The sequence below is a fragment of the Chrysochloris asiatica genome, unplaced genomic scaffold, assembly GCF_000296735.1.
Source record: "Chrysochloris asiatica unplaced genomic scaffold, ChrAsi1.0 scaffold00002, whole genome shotgun sequence".
In the NCBI taxonomy this organism is placed as follows: Eukaryota; Metazoa; Chordata; class Mammalia; order Afrosoricida; family Chrysochloridae; genus Chrysochloris; species Chrysochloris asiatica.
The window spans coordinates 33162497-33178072 of NW_006408520.1; the positions used below are offsets into that span (position 1 = coordinate 33162497).

The 15576-nt window shown below is 35.7% G+C and overlaps 1 protein-coding gene across 1 annotated transcript in view; it reads left to right on the top strand.

Annotated features, from left to right (window-relative positions):
* SYDE2 (synapse defective 1, Rho GTPase, homolog 2 (C. elegans)) overlaps positions 1-5708 on the top strand; it is a 49016-nt gene extending 43308 nt beyond the window's left edge. The window contains exon 7 of the mRNA XM_006830996.1: positions 5209-5708. Within this exon, the coding sequence (XP_006831059.1) occupies positions 5209-5708 (500 nt within the window). The remainder of the gene's footprint in view (positions 1-5208) is intronic.
* The last annotated feature ends 9868 nt before the right edge of the window (positions 5709-15576 follow it).

Sequence of the window (15576 nt, forward strand, 5' to 3'; positions counted from 1 at the left end):
ATTATCCTATCACAGACAGCATTGTACCTCATGACTGATCTGGATATGTTCTTTTTGACAATGAATGCAACACCATTCCTCTTCAATTTGTCATTTCCGGCATTGTAAACCATGTGGTCATCAGATTCAGAATGGCCAATACCAGTCCATTTCAGCTCACTAATGCCTACGATTTCGATGTTTATGCATTCCATTTCATTTTTTGACAACTTCCAGAAATATCAAAATATAAAAGTTAGTGTTTTGTTTTGTTTTTTAATGTCTGTTCCATATAGGTCTCTAGTCTTTTCAAGGTGGTATGTCATCTCTCTAACCCTCCTCCAAAAAGGTTGCATTCTTCAATGTACACATTCTCACAATTAAAGCTTTAATATCCCTGAAGGACTCAAATTGTGTGCCTTTTAAATGTTCTTTGAAAACAAAAAAGTGTGAAGGTACAAGGTCTGGTCTTGATGGATTGGGTAAAGTTTTGTGATGAAATTCTTGTAGGGCCATCCTTGCTTCTCTTGGAGAGTAAGCAGTTGCATTGTCATGATGGAAAACCATTCCTTGGCTCAACTTTCCTAGCATTTTTCTCACCAATGCAATTTTTAATTTACTTAAAAATTCTTCCTAATTAAGCCCTGTAATCATCCTATGTCCTGTTAGAAAATTCATTGAAATTACTCCTTTGGGGTTCCAGAAAATAGGCCCCATAACTTTCTCAGATGACCTCTCTGCTGTGAATTTAACTGACCTGGAAGATCACCTCTGAAGCCACTCTTTTGATTGAACTTTTATTTTTTGAAGGCAGCACCCTAAGGAAACAAGACAAGTATATTACTGAGAGAACTTGTCTACCTTATTCACTTATAACGGACATGTTTCAACTCATTTTGTTTGGAATAAAACCATGCATGTATAAACTAGAGCCTAATAGCAATACTTTTTGACTTACCCATGTAAGCTTAGTAATGAAATTGTTGGGTCAAATGGTGATTCTGTGTTTAACTTTTTGAGTGACCACCAAAGTGTTCTCTATAGCAGTTGTACCATTTTACATTATCAGCAGCTGTGGACAAAGGTTCCAATTTTTCACAACCTCAACGATACTTTTTTGAAAATTAATTTTAGGGAAAGAATAAAATATACTTTGAGTTTTTTATACGAAAAATCTTGTGTTCAAAGTTATTAGAAAGAACTCTAGCATATCAGTATCAGAAGGCAGAAATCATCCTGCTAAGAGTTTTTTTCAGATTGTATTTCCTAGGACTGTTTGGAAGTGGCTTTGGTGCTATATTGGCAAAGTGTGTTTCAAGGGTTGGGGAGCAAACGAGAGATGGAATGTAAACATACCTTTATTTTGACTGGAACAGTTTTCATCTGTTTTATGTGTTGGGTTTTCACAAAAATTTTCTCCTTAAAAATGGATTTATTATCTTAAAAAGAATGTAGAAAATTACTGATCGGTCGCTCTTGTACTTTACAGATGAGGAAACAGGCTAAGAGAGAATGTGACTGCTACACCAGGTCTTTATTGTACCACACTTCTATGTTGAGTAGATTTGGGGCAGTTTCTTTTTGGGAAAAGGTATTGATTTTTCCTTAGTCCTTTTCATTTGATTTTCCCACATGACTGTAAGTTTCATAACAGTTGATATTGCTAGGTGCTATTGAGTTGCCTTTAACTCATAGAGACCCAGTGTACAACAGAACGTAACGTTACCTGGTCCTGTGCCATCCGCACAATCATTGTTATTTGAGCTTATTGCTGCAGCCAGTGTGTCAGTTCATCTTTGTCAGTCTAGTCTTTCTCTATTTTGCTGACCCTCTGCCAAGTATAATGTTCTTCTCCAGAGACTGTTCCTTTCTGATAATATATCCAAAGTACTTGAGACCAAGTCTCACCATCCTTGCTTCTAAGGAATATTCTTGTTCTGCTTCTTCTTTGAAATATTTACATATTCTTCTGGCAGTTCATGGTATATACAATATTCTTTGCCAATGCCATGAATTACAGTTTTGCGTTTAAACATTTTTTTAAAGAAATTGTTTCCAGATTTGTGCAAAGCAATACAATGTTTGATTTCTTGACCATTGCTTCCTTGGTCCTTTATTGTGTAGCCAAGTAAAATGAAATCCTTGACAACTTCAGTCTTTTCTCCATCTGTCATGATCTTTCTTACTGGTTCAGTTGTAAGGATTTTTGTTTCTTTATGTTGAGATGTAATCCATACTGAAGACTGTCGTCTTTGATCTCCATCAGTAAGTGTTTTAAGTCCTCTTTCAGCAAAGGGTAGAACTATATTGCTTATCCTTAGACTCCTAGCTTTTCAGAGAGTACTTGTCACTAACTAGACTCCAAGTATGTTTTGTTAAACAACATGATTACACTATAGATAAAAAGCTAATGAACCAATGATTTAAAGCATAAATCTATTGATAGAAAACAAGATAAGGGAAAACAGTTTCTTGGTATTTACTATGTTTTGAAATTTTTTCAGCAGCCTTCTAGACTGTCATTTTGTTGCTTTCCCCCAATTCCTTTGAAAAGGAATAGTTAACAGTTCTTTGAAAATCCAAACTGTTCTTTTGAGATTAAAATGAGACTTTTCTCAGTATATGTAATTTTTATTAGATACCATTGAGTCAGTACAGACTCATAGAGACCTTATACACAGCAGAATGAAACACTGCCCGATCCTGGGCAAACCTCACTACTGTTGTCACGCTTGAGTCCATAGATGCTGCCACTTGGCCAGTCCATCTCGTGGGGGGTCTTCCTCTTTTTCTCTGAACCTTCACCTTACCAAATATGGTATCCTTCTCCAGCAACTAGTCCCTCCTGACAATATGTCCCAAGTATGAGAGACGAAGTTTAGCCATCCTGGCCTCCAAGGAGCATTCTGGCTGCACTTCTTCTAACACAAATCTGTTGGGTTTTTTTTTGCAGCCCATGGTACTTTCAATGTTCTCCACCAACAACATAACTCAATGCGTCAATTCTTCTACAGTCTTCCTTATTTACTGTGAAACTTTCACATGCATATGAGGTTATTGAAAATACCTTGGCTTGGGTCAGGCGCACCTTAGTCTTCAAGCAGACATCTTTGCTCTTCAATACTTTAAAAAGGTCTTGTGCAGCAGATTTGCCTAATGCAATATGTTGTCTGATCTCTTGACTGCTGCTTCTGTGAGTGTTGGTAGTTGATCCAAGAGGAAGTATATATAATAGGAACTGTGAAAAAGCCAGTGAAGTTGAGTTTTCAGAAATTGAATTTTTGGACTAGAAGAAATAAATTCTAACCTAATTGGTTCCTTAAATGTTTTCCAAGAAAATACTCAAAAATATCTTTTAATATATAAAATGTTTGAATAGTGTGTTTGTTGAACAGTTTTCAACAAAAGTGACTTTAATATACACAGAAGAGTAAGCAGTACTCTTTATTAAGAGGTAATATGTATCTGATGATCTTTATGTTTAGCATGATGTGTACTCTTAGGAGAAATTCATCATATTAATTAGCCAGAATGGGGAAATAAAATATTTGTACTATTTTCAGGCAATCAGTGAAGACTCTTAGTAGCTAATGCTGTATAATCAAGCTCAGGTAATAGCAGTCAAACCTAATATTTGTGCAATAAAATTAACCTAGATTTTGCAGGTACAGCTCAGAAAATGCAGGCACAATAAGGACAAATTTAAGAAACAGTTAAAAGAAGTTTGGTTGCATCACCTGATGACTGAAAGATTAGCAGAATACTGTAATTAGTTGGCAAAAACAGCAGGCCTGATGGTTAAGCACTTCGATGAAACAGGGATAGCACAGAGAGTGAAGATAAAAAGAAAGGAGATTTAGTGGAGATAAGCAAGCAGAGGAAGAAAAGAATATGAGTAATTAAACAGTGTAAAAATTCAGATAGCCATTCCCCAATTACATTTGTTCTATATTATAACATATTAAAGATAAATTCAAAATATTTATAAATCTTTTTTATATCCTAGATAATTTAATATCAAGAGCTTTTACATATCTATGTTATATAACAACCATCCTAACAATGTGCATAACTAGAAAAGTTAAAATCTTATCTATATATAAATAGTTTAATAAAATGCTAGTAAAAAAATTATGTGGTCTCTAAAGAATGTTAGAATGTGACTGTATGAGTTTGGAAAATTAGAACCATATACATTTTGTACAGTTTTCCATTTTTAAAATTTTGTACAATAGTGTTTAATTTAGAAGAAATAAGCATTCGTTTTATGTTGGAGAGTATAAATCTAGTTTTGTTACCAATGATGTATGTTCCCTTTATCTTAATGAAGGGAGATATAAATGGAGAGGTGCATATTAATGTAGAATAAATAACAAAGAAAAATGTATCTGAGCAATATTTGATAGTGAAGTCTGGACATTTTAAATTACATACTTTTTTTTGTATAAAAGTGCCTTAGATGTTTAATAACACAAAATAGTAAGCAGTACTTTTCGTTAAGAGGTAATATATATCTGATGGTCTTCTATATGTCTAGCATGATGTGTATTCTCAAGAGAAATTCATCTTATTAATTAATCAGAATGGGAAAATAAAATATTTGTACTATTTCCAGGCAATAAATGAAGACTATTAGTAGCTAATGCTGTATAATCAAGCCCAGGTAATAGTGCTCAAACCTAGTATTTGTGCATTTTTTTCAAAGTGAAATGTGGGCTGCTTAGTAAAGTAAATTATGACACTGCTGCTAATAGAATTGCAAATAAATAAGTCAGAACTTTTAGAGTGGTCATGGTAGATGCCTTTGCCTCATTTAGATGTTTGCAGATGAAGAACTTTTTTCATTTTGTTTTGTACACCTTGCCTGCTTTTTGCTCTAGTATTTAATTTAGAAGAAGCTACTAGCTTAGCTCCTGTTTGAATTATAGCTGGATAATAATTAACTGGCACAGAAAGTTAATCAACATAGGAAGTTTGATTTGTTTGGGGACATTATGATATAGCATGAATCGGCATCACTAAACATTCTACTAGCTTCTTTCTCTAATCTTGATTATGTCTGGTGATAGGAAAAATAATTATGGAATGCTTTCTTTTTTATAGTAGTGTGCATGTTTTAATGCATGTCTGTAGTTGATGATTAAATGACTTATCTATCTTTAACACTGTTTTTTTTTTTAAGACCAGTTGGATTGCTGTCACTAAAGCAAATTTATTGTTCATTTCCAGTGCAACGTTTAACTGTTAAAGAATCAACAGACAATTTGTCCCCAGAGCAGCCATTTTCTGTGAATTATTTGAGGCGGAAGAAAGAACGGCCTTGTGTGTTAAATTTGAGTGGTACTGAGACGTCAGGAGTACGGAGACCAAGGCAAGCCAGGCTAGACAGCCCCCTTAGCAATCGTTATGCAGGAGACTGGAGCAGCTGCAGAGAAAGCTACTTTTTAAACACACGAGAAAATTTAAATGATGCGGATTATGATGAAGTCCCTTCAGAAGATAGAGAAAATGGAGAAGATTATGTCAAAGTGGATGGACCAGATATAATGATTGAACAGCCAAGTCCCTTGTCCAAAGAAAACACATTTCAGTCATATTTTACAGTGCAGACAATTAAGTCTACCGTGGATCAAACAGCCAATCTTAAAGATCTACAAGAAAGTATTGACACATTGATTGGAAATCTGGAACGTGAGCTCAACAAAAACAAACTTAATATGAATGTTTGAGATGGAGAGTTTTTGTTTTTTTCATGTCTTAAAGTTTCAAATCAATCTTTGCTTTTCTTAACTTCCCTCAGTAATGTTTTTATTTTTGTTTTTTGGACATTTAAATTGTGGTTTGGGTGAAAGTTAACAGAGCGCATTAGTTCTCTTAATAATTTATGCACATTTGTTTCATGACATTGGCTACAGTCTTCTCAGTGTAACAGCATTCTTCCCACTTCCTATAGTCTCCTTTTTCTTCAGGCCTTCTTTGTTCACTTTATAGGCCTCTTTATTGTTTGGCTGAAAGTTGATCCCTGGGAGCTTAGACCCAGGCTTGAAGGGTTATCTAAGGACCACAGTCTCCAGGGTTCTACTAGTCTCTATCAGTGTGGTGTGGATTTTATTCGAGAAATTCACAGGTTACAATTCAGGATTAGAAATGCTCAGGGTACATACAGTTCTTTCAGTCAGGACAGCCTCTCCCCAGGTGTACTTGCAAACAGGTCTCTTTCTGGGTCTCAGCCCTTGGCCTGGCCTCTGCCCTGCTTGGGCAATGTTACAAAGCTTTTTTAGAGCTGATGGTAAATGCGCAAAGGAAACAACACTCAGCTATAAGCCTCATCTCAAAGGCAGTGTCAGTTCTAGCTCCAAGAATCAACAAACCTAGCTCTCCAATTAAGTGCCTGAAGGCACCCCACTCTGCAAACAAGCCTCCTACCCAAAGACACTCAGCTCTACTTGCTCCGTGGGCTAGAAAGCCTGCTGCTTTCTCTGGTGCTCTGGCTTTTGGTTTTGCTGCTTCTGTTCCTCTGCCATTCCTCCAGTGTCACAGCTTTCTGTACCTAGGTTGAGAAAGTTTAATATGCCGGAATCTTAGGGTCTAAAGGACAACTGCACTCTTGGTTCTGCTTCTTTGATAATAGCGCAGTTCTTTTCCAGTTTCTGAAATGGCTTATTTTATACCCACATTAGAGTTTCAAGTTTTCACAATCCTATTAACAGTCACTCACAATAGAATCATATCATTCATCAGCATTTTCCTCTTATCTGTTTTTACACAGGAAAGGAGCTCTGGTAGCGTAGGGGTTACAAATTGGGCTGTGAACCACAAGGTCAGCAGTTCGAAACTACCAGCTGTTCCGCGGGAGAAAGATGAGGCTTTCTGCTCTGGTAAAGATTTACAGCCTCAGAAACCCTGTACAGGGTTGCTATGAGTCGGAACCGACTCCACGGCACACAACAACATTAGGAAAAAGTCATTTGGTAGGAATATGGTTTTGATTTTTTTTAAAATCTCTACTCTGTTCTATTGTGATCCTAAGTAGAGTGGTTGGGTAGTAGTATCCAGGCACCATCTAGTTCTTTGCAACTCGGTAGTGCAGGTATTTTCATTTTCTTATCCTTCAATTTCTAATGTTTATGTTACACAATTAAAAACACTTGGTTAATATAATCTTTACCAATCCCATTAGAACATTTTTCTGGGGATAAAGATAACTTGACTTCAGTGGATACTTTAATAAATTTTACCAATTCTAATGGATATAACTTATAAATGCACTTAATAGTTTCAGATAAGCCTCTTAAGATTTTTATATGTCATAGGAACTGCTTTTCTGTAGCTGAGGTAAACATTCCTTTTAGAGAAATGTTGCAGCTTCTCAGATTGGCAGTACAGCAATTGGCCATATTTCATTTGCATGCAAAGGCTGCTATAAGAAGTCCCTTTTATAAATGAAAGTATACAAATATTAAAGTATTCTATATTAACATGCAGTAATTATTTAAGCTTATAAAAAGTAAATATTTTTTTAATCCTGAAAATATGTATATATTTGTAAGTGCATATATGTAGAGGTATTAGAATTGGGAGGTGGCTGTTGAATCTATTGTGTCTTTAAAGTATATATATGTCATGAGGCCAAAAGCATTAGTTTTTAACTATCTTTTTTTCAGGAAAAGGACATTTAACTTAAAAGATTAGATAGATATAAACACTTAGATAAAAAAAAATGATCACTCTGGAAGTATTTTGTAAATAGAAAATATTCACAGAAAGCCCTAATATCCTGGTAAAAGTCATTTTTAAAATTGAAACCTCTCAACTTCCTTAAGAGATTGACTGCAGATTCCTGCACTGGTGATTTAGATTTGAAAAAAAAAAAGAAAAAGAAACTTCACTATTCTATACTTTTTTGTAGTTTGCTTTAAATATTTACTTGCAGTAGCACATTTATAACACTGACTTTATAATTACCCCATTCATGTTTAAATAAATCTTGCCAGCATACTACATGTTATTGATTTTTAAAAATTAACTTATTTTGGTTAATTATGTCTTGAAAGTAGTCATAGCAATCCCAGCAGTGTTTGAAAGGTAGATTTAGAAGACTTTTTAAAAAATTAAATCTGAATGTATTTCTAAAAAAACTTTTATAATTATGTACTATGTAATTTGAAAATCAAAAATAAAACTTAAATTGCCAATGTAACTTAAGGTGTAGCAGCCATTACCAAAAAAATTAGCTTCTTGATGGTTTTCTAAATATTAGAGTTTTTAACTGCTTCTATGCAATATGCATTGGTAAACAGAATACCGTATTTGATTTGTTTAAAAACTAGATTAATAACTATTTTTATAAGAAATTTTCATTTTTTAAATCTTTGTATAATGATTTAGAAGAATACCAAAAAGGAAAAAAAAATTATATATATATGTGTGATAAGTGCTTGTATTGCATAAGCTGTCAAAGAAATGTACATTTAAATGTTTTATAGGGAGGTGGTCTCGGTATATTGTATAAATTGAATAAATTCTATAAATGTAAAAATTTTATTAAAATATTATAAGCTTCGTGTCATGTTATTAATTATAATGATTTTAAGGATCACTTATTTTCTTATTCTTTTTAAACAAAGATATAAAAACATTGTATCATCGTGTGTTATTCATAAATGTATATAATAACATTTATTTGTCCAAAATTGAATTTTACGTAATCTGAAATGCTTTAAGAGTATTTTGTTAAATTATTTTGGATAAGAATACTTTTAAAATTGATATCTACCATCTTAAGTAGACAATATTAAACATTAATTATCCAAATCACTAAATTACAGGTTTAAGCCTCTTTTATTGACCCTGCTGTATTGTGTAGCGCTGAATATGTTGTACAGTCTTTAGATGGCCTTTTGTTCAAAACTTTTTTATTCCTGCTTTCTATAGTCCTGGGATCTTTGTATACTTCTTGACTGAGCCTGCCAGCCTAATTTATTTTAGGGTTAAAAATTTAAATTTTAGTGTATGGTGGCATGGAGGGTTACACATTAGGTTGCTAACCCCAAGGTCCAAAGTTTGAACCCACCAGCCACTCTGCGGGCAAGAGAGGAGGCTTCCTGCTCCCTTAAAGATTTAAAGCATCAGAAACCCTATACAGGGTCGCCTTGAGTTGGAACCAATTCTATATCAGTGGATTTACTTGCATAATAATTTTAAACAGTTCAAAAGGATAAAAAAATTAAAAGTGCTCTTTCTTGCTATCTTCACCAATGCCCCATCTTAGAAGTAACAATTACTTTTTATTTATCAGGTAGTAACCTCCATCATTCTAATATGTTTATACATGCTATTTCTTGCTTTATCATTGAGCAGTTGATTGTCTATTAAAATAGCTATTATCCTTCCTTTGCCCCATTTTAGATATGTGTTTTGTTTTTCTTTTTGTTTCCTTTTTAACTCCATCCAGTCTTTTAACTGCCAACCATCCAGTCAATTTCAACTCAGTGATCCTCGATAGGGAGCTGTAGTTTCGTCTTTCTCGCACAGAGCAGCTGGTGAATTTGAAACACCAGCCTTTTTAATTAGCAGTACAATACGTAAGCCACACTGCCCCGTGAGTCCCTTACATAACTTGAGTTAGTAACCTTTATCTCTTCTTCCACTGATTTTTAAATAGTATCTCTCAACTCTCTACCATTGAAAAAATGATCAGTCCTGTACTAACCTTTCAACTCTTGACTGCTCTTTCCTCCTAGTTACTGTTGGTTATACTACTATTTTATATAATTAATCATGTTGGACTTAAGTGCAGTCATTAGTAGTTATAAGTGCATCTTGAGTGCATGTTTGATCACTTTCAGATTAAAGTTGGTAGAATTCTGAAGTTTCATCATTGGCTCTGTTGCTTGGTGTGTACATTTTAATAATAGTTGTATTAACTGGCCTTCCTAGTGGGTGTATGGATAATATTCTTTCACAGATAATATTGTATTTCAAGATGGATTTTTAAAAAAAGCTTTTATTGTGAATTGAGTGATCATTTACATGGGAGGATACTGGTTTTGCACTCAACCTATTGTATTTTGTTTCATTGCAATGATTACAATCCCTTCCATGCATCCTCATTTAGCAGTATTTGGTTCTATTCTCTCTTTTTTTTTTTTGGATGTACACAAAAATACACAGGAATCATAATTGTTCAAACAACCAAAGGGCACATTCTGCCTCCTGGCCGCCAGCACACAGCCTTTCTGTCTCCATGAATCTAGAGTCCTCAGTTGCTCTATCTCTTCATGTCATCACCTCTGCTGCATTTCTGTTTCATTGCTATGCTGGTTAGAGTCCCACGTTCTGCTCATGCTCTTCTCTTGATGGTCCTAGGGTCATCTGTTCCTGGAATGTAAGATTAACTACTCTCCCCTTTTCATTACACAACTTCTACGTTTACAGCTGTAACAATTGCAATTACTCATAACAATTACTATTGAATCAACTTAATCTTATCCCCCATCTCCTTTCACCAGACCCATGTAGACAATATGAAAACTTTTCAGTGAGGATTCTACCTACTCCCCACCTCCCACACACTCTGAAACTAAACTGTCTGTTGAAAACTTGTACGAGCCACTTTGGGCCTTTATAGGCCTCCTTTCCCCTTTTAGGTAGCTAATGTCTAAATTGCCCACCCGTACCAACCTTGTTTACTGAGGGGATAGGCTTGATCCTTGATGTGAAGACTCATTCCCTATCAGTACTTGAGCTGCTACATCCATAATTATAGTTCATCAAATTGTAGCAGTTTACTCTTGCTTTCTTTATCAAATTTCTTTATCTTCCTCTAGTCAAATTTTAATCATTGAGGCATGGAGCTAGGTCAAAAGGGTACTATCTGCAAGTTTGGGCGTTCTTGTGCACCTCCCCCTCAAGATGGATCTTGAAATGTTCTTTTTGACAAGGCGTGTGACACCATTCTTCAATTTGTTGTCCTCAACATAGTAAACCACGTGATTGTTGGATTTAAAATAACCAATAGGCTCACTAATGCCTAGTGTATCTTTGTACATTCCATTTCATTTTTGATGATTTCCAATTTTCCTAGACCCATATTTTGTACATTCTACATCCTGATTACTAATGGATGTTTGCAGCTGTTTATTTCCATTTTGAATTGTGCCCAATCAGCAGATGAAGGTTTCAAAAGCTTTGCTCTATCCATGTCATTAAGGTCACCTCTGCTTTGAGGAGCTAGCTCTTCAGTCATATTTTGAGTGCTTTTCAACCTGAAAGGCTCATCTTTTGGCATTATATAAGACAGTTTCACCGATATTCATAAGGTTTTCAGGGGCTAAGCCCTCAGAAGTAGATCGCCTATTCCTTCTTTCTTGTCTGGAAGTTCTGAAACTTCTCCACCATGGATGAACCTGCTGATACTTGAAATACAAGTAACATAGCTTCTAGCTTCACAGCAGCATGCAAGCTCCTACAGTGATAAACTGACAGACATCTAGGGAATCACCACTTAATGGATGCATATTATTTTGGGGAACTATATTGACTTTTGTTTTTTCTTTGTATGTGGATTCCAATCAATAGTTTGCAGTCATGCAAAATATCCTTGAGGCTGTTTATTTAAACAGAATATTCTAAACATAAAGGTCAAATGGGTTGTTTCAGTCATCAACTTTCATACCATGTATTATTTGCTTCATAGTTGGGCCAGGTATTTTGTAGATTTTTATTTTTCCTGATGTATATAATTGCTCTCATTAAATAGATAAATTATTCACTGGAATACTAAAATCATTTCATTTTTCTTTTAATCATGTTACCTAATTACCAAATGTTCAGAATGCGTTCAGCTCTCATCCTGGGATTCCTGAGGTATATTCTTGCATTTATCTTTTTTCTCTGACTGAAGAAAAATATCTTCTTCACTGTAGCTCAGATTATTTTAAATTTTGTGATATAATTAAGGTAGAATGATTTTATTTGTCATTTGGGGATCTATTTTCTTTGTGCTGGTGTGTTCCACTTTTTCCTGGATCTTACTTGAATATTATTTTTTTGTATTTTGGAGTATATTCACAAATGTTCCCCCCCCCCACACACACACACCTTATTTTTCTTTTCCTAGAATAGATGAATAGGAGGTAAACTTCGAGTCTTGGAACCTATGAAATGGTCTCTGTTTCTCCCTCATGTTTTGTTTTGATTAGACTTGCCATTCTAGATTCAAAATCACTTTTATTTAGAATATTGGAGGCATTTCTCTATTATTCTCTACTGTCCAGTTTTATAGAAGCCCAAGTGAAAGAGATGGTGAATCCGAGCAGGGTAGAAATAGTAAAGGTGGTGAGAAATGGTGGGATTCTGGATATATTTTGAAGTAAGAACCCAAAGGATCTGCCAGTGTTACTTGCTTCATAATTGGGCCATGGGTTTCACAGATGTTTGTTTTTCCTGGGTAGGTAATTGCTTTTTTATTTATTAAATCAAAGAAAAATGATTTCTTCACTAGAATGCTGAAGCAACTGAAGAGTGGGCTTACCACCAGTGAGATGGAGACAGTACCACCGTGTTTTTAAGATGAGATCCTTTGTGGGGTGTTGATATTAATGCCTATCAAACACTTATCAAAATACCTCATGATGTCCGGTTAAATATAAGTCCTAATGCTGTGAGCCTGAGGCACTGCAGGAATAAAGAAGCAAGAAGACCCCATGTCTAAGCAAAGTCCTATATAGCAGTCTTTGGGAAATTTCAGATTGTAGCATTGTATTGTTGTTGTTGTTAAGTGCCGTCGAGTCGGTTCCGACCCATAGCGACCCTGTACAGGGTTTCCGAGGGTGTAAATCTTTACGGGAGTAGAAAGCCTCATCTTTCTCCCGCGGAGAGGCTGGTAGTTTCGAACCGCTGACCTTAAGGTTCGCAGCCCGATTCGTAGCCACTACGCTACCAGAGCTCCTTAGCATTGTATTAGGAACCCTAAAGAAACATGCTTGGGTCATGTTATGGTTACTGGGAAGAATTTAGTTTCTATGCTACAGAATGAGTTGGAGGATTTTGTAATTTTAAAACAATTTTTAGGTCCTTGGCTTGTGCAGAATTTGCCTTATTAATTATGTTATGTGCTGTCGAGTTGATTCTGATGGATAGCAAACCTATATAGGGTTTCTAAGGAGTGGCAGGTGAATTTGATAACCGACCTTGCGGTTCAATGCTTACCCTACAGCACCATGCCAGGACTCGTAGGACACTATGTGCTTAACTTTGTCACTGGTAGTACCCTAGTCCAAACTGTCATTTTTCAGTTTCTTCCTATTTCATCTCTTAATATTACTTAATTGTTGTTTTTAAGTGCCACTGAGTTGGTTCCGACTTATAGCAACCCTGTATAGGGTTTCCGAGGAGTGGCTGGTGAGCTTGAACCTCCACACTTTCTGTTCAAACCGACCTTGCAGTATAGCACATTAACCTGCAGTGACACAGTCCTAATTTGAGTCTTACTGACCTGAGAAAATTGGTACAAATAGGAATGTACCAATTGAAAATGCCTAAAGGTGCTTTTCAATTCTGTAAGGCTCTAATGTGATAAACTTTAAAGTACAGATATTAGTTACTGTTACATTCTGACCCAGCCAAAGAAATAATTCTGACTAACTCTGAATTTATTGGAAAACTAATATATCTGATTGGCTTTTTTAGGATGTAGAAAGTGTTTTATGTCTTGATCTGGATGGTGGTTCCACAGGTATTTACATATACCAATTGCATACTTAAGATGTGTACTCTTATAAGAAGTCACATCTCAATTTTTGTTTAAAATACAACAAAAAAACTGGGAAATTTGGAAAATAAGTAGAGACAAGTGGCTCATGGGTCAGAATGGTAGTCATCAAGGTGTGCTGCTGCCTCTACTACCACCAAACCACCTCATGCACCACTCACTAGTGGTGGTGGTTGTGTGCTGTCACGTCAGTTCCAACTTATAGTTGCCTAACAGTCACATAGCGACCCATGTAGTCTACCAGAGCTCCTTGTACCACTGCAGTGGATTAGAAACCATCCCTGCTGCTTTGCATCATTCCTGATTCACAATCACTGACACAAGCAACGGATTAGCTGAATTTACGTCATATGCTTGTGACCAGCTTCCAGGAATTCACAATTATCTAGCTTTTCACCTACCATCATTTTCCTAAAACTCACACAGTGGTAAATTTTATGAATATAAGAAAGTGATTCAGATGTTGAGCAGGTAAAACTGGCAAATGCCTATATGACTTCCCTATTCTTTATTTCACTCAGTTGTCCAAAATCTGGGAGTCTTTCATATCCCATTTCCAATCCATCAACAGGAGTCTTCTTGTGGTGCTGTAGGATAAGCACTGGACTGCTGACCACAAGGTTGGAGGTTCTAACCACCAGCCACTCCTCGGAAACACTATGCAGGGTCACTATGAGTCGGAACTGACTAAAGGGCACCTAACAACAGTAGCTCTGGCTATTGTGATTGAGTAAAAAATTATCCATACTCTGCCTCCATAGCTGATGACAACACTGAGCATGCATGTGAAATGATGCTGTCGAATAGACAAGTGACAGTGGTAATGTGGCAAATCATTTGTAAATCAGCCATAGCTCTGCCTATGAAATAATCCATGACAGATTTGGGTTTAGAAAAGTTTGTGCCAGACGGGTACTAAAACAACTCACAGAAGAGCATAAAACAAATGTTAGGGCATCTGCAAACAATATTTGGACCAATACTTGAAGGTAGGTAAAAGCTTCTTATAAAAAATGTGACAAGACATGATCCAGAGAGTAAATGGCAGAATATAGAATGAAAACATCCTCAATCACTGACCAGGGAAAAGTTCAAAAGTCAACCATCAGCTGGAAAATTGATGCTTAACAATTTTCTGGGATTCTCAAGTGCCAGTACTGGAACACAACAGTACCAGGAAAAAGGTTCAACAATCAACTGTGCTCATTACAGTAAGATGTTCACTGAGGGCACGGGTGTTGTGATCTGCGTGACGATGCACATCCACACACCTCTGCCCACACTGATGACACTGAAAAATGACAAGAAAAGATTAAGGGCTATGAGATGCAATACTGATGTAATTTTAAAAATGTTTGTTTACCTGTTGAACAATTATTTATGGTTAGGAAAGTAATGCTATCTTTTTCTTCTTATTCTTTCTTAATCAATATTTCAATTGGAATGAAAGTGAGTTTGGAAAAAACTAGTGATTACAACATCAGTGAGTAGGTAATTTTTTGTAATAGTGTGATAGAATACAGTAAAACAATTTCAATGATGTGTGATTGAAAAAATACATCTTGTTATAAGAAAGGAGGGACTCTAAAAATGCTTTTGCTATAATTCTCACTTATTTCTTTACAGACATCATGAGTGAAATATATTCTGCTAACAGCTTGATGTTGTTGTTAAGTGCCATCCAGTTGGTTCTGACTCATAGTGACTCTGTATAGGGTTTCTGAGGAATAGCTGGTGGATTTGAACCTCCTACCTTATGATTAGAAGTCCAGGGCTGATCCTACAGCACCACACCAGCACTCCACAGCAGCAGGTAAAAGTCT